This window comes from Lotus japonicus, chromosome 6 (genome assembly GCF_012489685.1).
Source record: "Lotus japonicus ecotype B-129 chromosome 6, LjGifu_v1.2".
Classification (NCBI taxonomy): Eukaryota; Viridiplantae; Streptophyta; class Magnoliopsida; order Fabales; family Fabaceae; genus Lotus; species Lotus japonicus.
Window position 1 is genome coordinate 7,533,600 of NC_080046.1, and position 7,386 is coordinate 7,540,985.

The following is a 7,386-nucleotide window of genomic DNA, read 5'->3' on the forward strand; positions in this document are numbered from 1 at the left end:
TGGTTTATCATAGAAGAGAAAAGATAAGATGGAAAGAAAGAAATGAGAAAAATAATAGATTATGAAATTGTGTTATGAATTAGGAGAATCTTCTCTCATTTTGTTTGGTTAAATATAGAAAGAAAAAAGGGCAAGTTGATTTTTGAGTCAAGATATTCTTACCCGTCCGGTCAAAGTTATACTTGTAAAAAAAAAAATGTAAATCTAATGCTGTAAAAGCTCCAGTTATGCGCAAAATCCAAAGAATGACCAGACGGTCCAGACCCACTTTGTGGATCTAATGTCAGCAAGTATACATTGCATTTTTTCAATGGATTGATTTCATGACTCAAATTTGTAACTACAAAGTCACATAGCAACAACGTTATCAATGCACCAAAGCAAATAATTAACACTTCTCGCTGCTTTTTTTTACAAAACGGAGAGGGTCATAAAGGCGATGGACCATGTTTGCCTTATCCCTCTCCATTCACTTCAAATCGAATGAGGGTAATTCTTTCTCTCTTCTCTCTCACTCTCCATTCTCTGTCTCTTCTCAAACATACCAAATAAACATTAGTAGGGCTGTTAAAAAAGGCGCCTCCTCTACAAAACCTTAAACCTTAGTCAGTGACAAAAACAATTTCCACATGAATGGCAACAGTATGGTACGAGTTTAAGTGAAGACATTCATTTTTCTAAATACAAATAATTAAACTTTTTTTTGTCACTGTAAATAATTAAACTTGTAGTCATCAAAATTTCATTGGGCCTGGACCATCATGCCACTTGACATATCAGCACCACATTCGTTTAATGATTTCTAACGGAATACAGACGGAAGTCCAAAACTGCAAATGAGTGTGACTTTAGAGATCAATAATGCTATTTACAAAGTTTAAAGACCCCGATTACACATTCGCGTTACGTGGGGAGCAAAAGTGGAATTAAGTCTAACAAATTTAACCATTAACCAGAATTATTTGAATAGCATGTTTATACTTTGAACAAAACATGTGTACTACCAATATATTGTTCAAAAATAAAATTATATTCTATGAATCCAGCGCTCCACTTCTTCAAATCGTTATATGCTTAGCGTCTGTTTAAGTTAATTTGTGAGCTCTATCCTACAAAATGAAAGAAAACAACCAGGTCAAAATTTTCGTTATGGTTATCACAAATAAAAAGCTAAATGCCCTGCAATTGTATGCAAGCTATGTTTTCCACTATGATGCTCTGATAGCTAAGTGCAAAATATGTACATGTGAAATAGTTGCTTGAGTTTTCGCTTCTTCCTTGTAGAAATTGGAGTAAAGCTTCACAACAAGCCACAAAAAAGCAAAACTAGATTACAGCATTTCAACTAATATTTTTCTACAAGAATGGTGAAACAATGGTTAACACAATGCAATATACACTATATACATCATATCCATATGCAGGTGTTATGTACCTCTGGCTTGACTGGTGGTGGACACCTTTCAGGCTCCCTAACAATGTAAATCTCATCTCCAGCGGTATCGTAGAAGTCTTGATTGCGATGCCATGTCCACAAGGCATGTGTTTCATTTTTCACCTGCATATGACACACCAGTTAGTTTTTAGTCTTTACACAAGCAATGTTTATGTACCTCAAACATGCATGAACTTTTATCAAAACAATGACTTCATGACTTTTAGCAGTTCTTGCATTTCAATCTTGAGCATGTATATGATTGATGAATGAAATTACCAGATTCTCCGGAATCAAAATCTGCAAAATGCAATTTGAATGATCTGCTTTTCTTTAGGCCTTTATAAGAAAGCTTATGCAATGAATAAACATGACTTTTGGGTTGAATAATTGACAATGTATATATGCTCAAGCCCCGTTCACAAAGAAAACATAGAAGACAAATGAGTAGATAATAGAGAAGGAAAGAACACCTCGAGAATCCCGTGACCGAAGCTACTTTCTCTGAAAGCGCTATAATCAGGCTGTCGGTCCCAACAGAACTTACCTGCTGCTGGACCAGAGGTAAAATTAAAGGCACAGAAGCCACCCATATCGTCTGGTGTAGTTGAAGGTTCCGGACAGTTTCCAGGCTCATCAGCATGTGTGATTGACATCTTTTCCCGGTTGCCACCATCACCAACCGTGATATAAACAGGGCCACAAGGATCCAATGTGTAGTTATAGACTCGGTTTGATCTCTCGTAGGCATGAACCTATTCAATGTTCACATGATAAATTTGTATGCTCAGAATAATATCTTTCTACGAAAGTCGTAGATGGACTTGTAAATATGCACTTGAATTAGGAGTTTCATGGACAATTAGAATTGGTTATTAAATAAATAATCATGTGATCATAGTCTTGCATGTAATTATGTATTACAAATTACACAAGAATATAAAGGAGGAGGATTCAAATACTATAATACCTAAAACATGTCTCTAGGTTACATCAATCATAAGGGATATCTAAAATGTTAATAGCATATTTGTTTACGACAAAACATAGGTACAGTACTATAGGTATTGATTGTGTAGTTGCCCAATAAGAAACTCATCCGCCTACTTTCTTAATATTTATTAATCTGATAACTTCCATCTATTTGCCATTTTTCAACCTACGTGTCGTGTTATAAGTTATAACTGGACAACAGTAAAAACAACACATTTGGAACAGTACCTAAGTTTTGCCCATTTTTTAACACTTTTTTCAATACATTTTCTATCATTTGGTGAATACAGGTTTCACTATTTTATAAATATCTTGAAAGTTCAAGCAGAGTCTATGATTTTAAAGAAACCAAAAACAGTAAAGCACATAAAAATTTGCCTCCTTTGAACAAATTGAAAATTAAGCATCACTTCTTAGGAATAACATGAATTTATTTCTTCCCTGGAGACCATGAGGTTAATAATGGCAAGAATTACGGATCATTTGTGATGAAAACAACAATATGCTTACATGTCCATTGAAGACAATGTCAACACGATACTTATATAGCAAGTCTTCCATCTCCACCCTCATGCACTCTGCTTCTCTATAATGTGCCTTGTATGTGCTGTACCATGGTGGATGCCATGTAGCTACCAACCATGGAGTTACTTCCCTGTCAACAGAAGCCAAGTCTTTCTCCAACCACTTGTACTGGTCCCCTGCAGTCAAACAGGGAATGACACTGGAAGTGAGTTGAATAAGGAAGGAACTTTAGTCCTCTCTCTACTCTTATAGGGAATGTAGATAAACAGCTATACTTTCTCAGCCATGTTAGTAATAAAAAGAAGGAGCATCATGTACAAGACAAAAGAAGAAAATGATGAACTATGAACAAAACCTGATTTGTTATATGATATGTAGGCCCCGAGCATAATAAAATGTATTCCTCCAGCATTGAAAGAATAATAAAAAGTGGATGATGATCCACTCTCTTCTGATGGGAATGCGAATCGAGAACTATAAGCAACAAATGTCTTGTTCTCAGCTTGTTCTTCTATCTCATGATTCCCTTCTACTACCATTATTGGGACATTAGAAATCAGAGGTTCCATGTACCTGAATAAATAACCAATATTGATTGCATAAGCTTGAATTGCAAACATGAGTTATCATGTCAAACAAGACAATGACAAGGCTACGACTATCTGTTAAAGCAATGATAATGGAGAGTTATGCCCCATGTCTCAATGACCAGATCCTATTAGCATATCCCGAGGCCCAAGGCACAAATACACTCTGTGAACAAGGGTTCCACCCCATACCAGGTATGACACTTTAACCACAACTATCACTCTACTCAAATTCTTGCTAACTTAAGTTGAGTTATCATTAGATATTAGGGATTAGTACTCTTCAGCACATAAAAATAAGTCCTTGGAAACTAGTTGAACATTATTCCCATGTTTAGAAATCCTATTCCAGATTCAATATGCATGCCACGGTAGTAACAATTACAGATTGAAAAAAGGCATCACAGACTACAGTTTCCATTTGACTAGCTATCATTATACTGAACTATGGCCGTAAATCAAAGAAAATAAGGTAATGTCAAAATTTTACCTTCCCCAATAATCCCAACGGGGCTGATATGTTTCATGAATGGGAGTCTTAGAAAATGAGCAAGAGTAGCAGTCTGATCCAGTACCGTTGGTAAGATACAGGTTAGCGTAGCTAACATCTCCAATCAATAGAGTAAGTTCAGGATGATTACTGCTCATATGATCGACAGTGGAGGTGGTATTATATGTAAGACCTAAGTCTCCAACCACTGCTATTCTGCTAGGGTAGCTCTTGGGGCTTGAAACTGGCATAGTTCTGAAATAATGAACATCACTCATTGCTGACAAAGAAGGATCTCCACATTTATATTGATATAGTGTGCTGGCTTCCAGTCCTGCAACAAAGACACCAGAATTCTAAATTAGTTCTTCCACAACAACCAATCAAATGCGACGCAAATACAAGCATGGTTGTTCTTTTAGTTTTTTCCCTTCCCTTCAAGACAGGAGGAGGACCATTATTTGCATCAAAATGCCAGAGCATGTGATAAAAAAGGAAGCTTTTACCAAGTGTGATACCTGTGAGACGAACATGATGTATAATTCCAGAAGTGTAGTTCTGGAGGCCTTCAAAAGGATAAAGTTGACTGTAAACAAGGGAATAACCTTCAGCTTTGTGACTCATGGACATTTCATACATTCCATACTGAACTATGCTAGCAACTAATGCAGGATCCAAGGGTTTTATATTCTTCCCGATTTGGAACTCCCCTGCAAATATAGTCCGAAAATATCATACTGATTTTATGCCAAATATGTTTTATTGTCAAGCACTAATGAAATGGCAAAAGTAAACTTATAGTCCCTTCAATTGACATGAAATTAAAAGAGTTGTGGCTGAAGCATGCCCACAATATCACCTTAGGTCTAAAAATCAACATACAATTGGTATATAGCTTAAGCAACAAATGATGAAATTGGTGGGTTTGTTCAAAAGAAATTCTTTGACCTCATTGCATAATTATTGCTTGCGGAATGCATTCAAATTTCAAAATAACAAAGTTAGCTAATTGTGTAAGGAAGAAAAATATATCAGAATCTAGTGAATTAGTGAGTTTCCTTGTAATGATAGGGGGTCAATTTTTCCATTTAATCCTGATTTTTAGACAACCAAACATTAATTTAACCTACCATCCACCTTATTTTTCTCGCTATCTCTCTCTTTCTATCATATCACGTCATCTATCATATCTTTAACATCTGTCTCTCTTATCTTCCTATCTCTCTCAACCCATTATTTTATTTTTCCATTAGATTCAACCAAAAGCAACATTAATACCATTTGAAAAAAAAAAAACCAAAAGAAAATTTTAAGCCATTAGTTAAATGCCAACAACCATCTATGTAAGTAAGTCATAACTCTTCACATGAAGGAATGGACAATGACAAAGAAACTAGCTACACTTATTATCCCAAGTTGGGGAACAGGAAAAAAAAAATAATGAAAGATAACTAGAAGGAGGAAAGTAATACCAACCTGTAATCCAAGAAATCCAAACAGAATCATAAGAAGCAGAGAGGGAGACAGAGATTTGTTCAGGCTGAAACCCATGAACGATTCTTTGAACCAGAGGATCTGTGTCTGGCAGGTCCACAGCGTTTCCACGGAAGCTTTTGTCAAGTGGAATAGTCACGGGCTTGAAGGGTCCATCGAGAGTGGTTGGAATTCCTCCGCCATGAACAACAAGCAGCAGCAGCACTGAAAACAAGATAACAATCGGAGGGAGCAAAAGCGAAGAACCCATTTCAGGATTCAGTGTATATTTCCAAGGTGGTGAAAGTGAAAAGCATGCGAAAACAGAGTGTAGAGTTAAGAGGAGAGTTCACGTATAAATAGTAGTTGGTCATTGACATTATCGAGCTGAGAGAGAAGAATGAGAAGGGACAACAAGAAAGAAGGAAGGTCAAAGAATTCACACAATTTGAGTTGAAAGGATTTGGCAAAATGGTGGAGATGCTTGCTTTTCTAGGAAATTATCATAAAAAACTATTATCAAATTCAGCAAATTGCTTATTGCTTATAGATAACTACTCATTAAATGTAATTTTGCTTTTGGATGCCGGAAAATAAATCATTTCCTGAATCCAGTAATGGCAATTGTATTTATAGCATATTAGCATGCTTGATTTCTTCAATATATTAACTTCAACACCTACAAGCTACTCAAAGTAATTTTTCTAATTCTCTCCAAATTAATCTTAGTTTTATAAGTAATCAATTTCATAAAAATGTCCTCGTATGATAGCTCAAGTGGTAGGAACTGGGGACATATGGATTGGGTAGGGGGAGATCCAGGGATCGATTCCTAGCGGGTGCAATTTATGTTTCCGATGTACCAAAAAAAAATTTCATAAAAATGTCAATATATACTGTGATTTGGATTTCTTGCAAGTGAAGAAATTTTTAAGGAGAGGTGAGAACAGAAGAACGCGAAGAAAAGTATGAGAGAAAGTGAATCTTGAAAATATATTCTCTAAAAGTATAAACATACAAATTTTAGTTTTTTTTATACATCGAAAAGATAAATTGAATCCGCAAAAAATTGATCACTGTACTTCCCCTACCCAACCCCTATGTCCCTAATAGAAAATACATTTCCAAAATTCAATTTCTCTCTCGTTTTTTCAGGTTTTTCTTTCTCACTTCTCCTTAGAAATTCAAACTCACTTAGGTTTCAAAATCAAGGTGCAGCTTGCTTAGCTTTGCTTTTTGGCTTCTCCGCCGACACTTAACCAAACATTTATCATGCTAATTATTAAGCTACTCAAAGAAAGAAACCACTTCAAATGGGGTTGAAGTGAAGGCAAGACAATTGATATTTCATGGTCGGAATGAGGACTATTTTGTTTGGACCAATCTTTAAGGTTTCTCACTTTAGCTGCATTATACACTTGCCTTCAATCGTTCATATTTTCAGACGTCAAGTTTTCAACTACTACTCTTCACGTTTTGGTTGCTTATCAATATATAAAAAACTATTAATGTTCATGCATCATGCAGGATTTGAGAAATGCTCCTCATAAACCACATGGATTAAAAAAATTAAAATTACCTTAATCAATCCAAGAGTTCCTTATAAAACTTAATTGAACTCTTAGCCCCATTAGTTTTTCATTTTTTTTTTAAAGTTTAATGGATATGCACTGACAATGTAAAATAGTTTTACACAGACATCCAATTGAATTCCGCCAAATCAGAAAATATCTTATTCTTTTAATTAAAATTAAAGTCAAATGTAATTATGTCTCCTAGGTGGCATGCTTTGATTGAATGACTGTGTAAAACTATTTTACACTGTCAGTGCATATCCATTAAACAGACATAATATCAGCAAGTTAAGAGATGCAAATCAATAA

At 35.3% G+C, this 7,386-nt stretch overlaps 1 protein-coding gene across 1 annotated transcript; it reads right to left on the minus strand.

Moving 5' to 3' along the window:
* Positions 1 to 831: 831 nt before the first annotated feature.
* Positions 832 to 6,065, minus strand: LOC130724161 (purple acid phosphatase 15). The gene is made up of 8 exons (XM_057575334.1): positions 5,507 to 6,065; positions 4,549 to 4,740; positions 4,031 to 4,364; positions 3,309 to 3,526; positions 2,939 to 3,129; positions 1,909 to 2,190; positions 1,436 to 1,558; positions 832 to 1,109 (listed from the first exon to the last, which is right to left on the minus strand). The coding sequence occupies exons 1-8, from the start codon at positions 5,772 to 5,774 to the stop codon at positions 1,086 to 1,088; spliced, it is 1,632 nt and encodes a 543-aa protein (XP_057431317.1). The 5' UTR covers positions 5,775 to 6,065; the 3' UTR covers positions 832 to 1,085.
* Between the last annotated feature and the right edge of the window lie 1,321 nt (positions 6,066 to 7,386).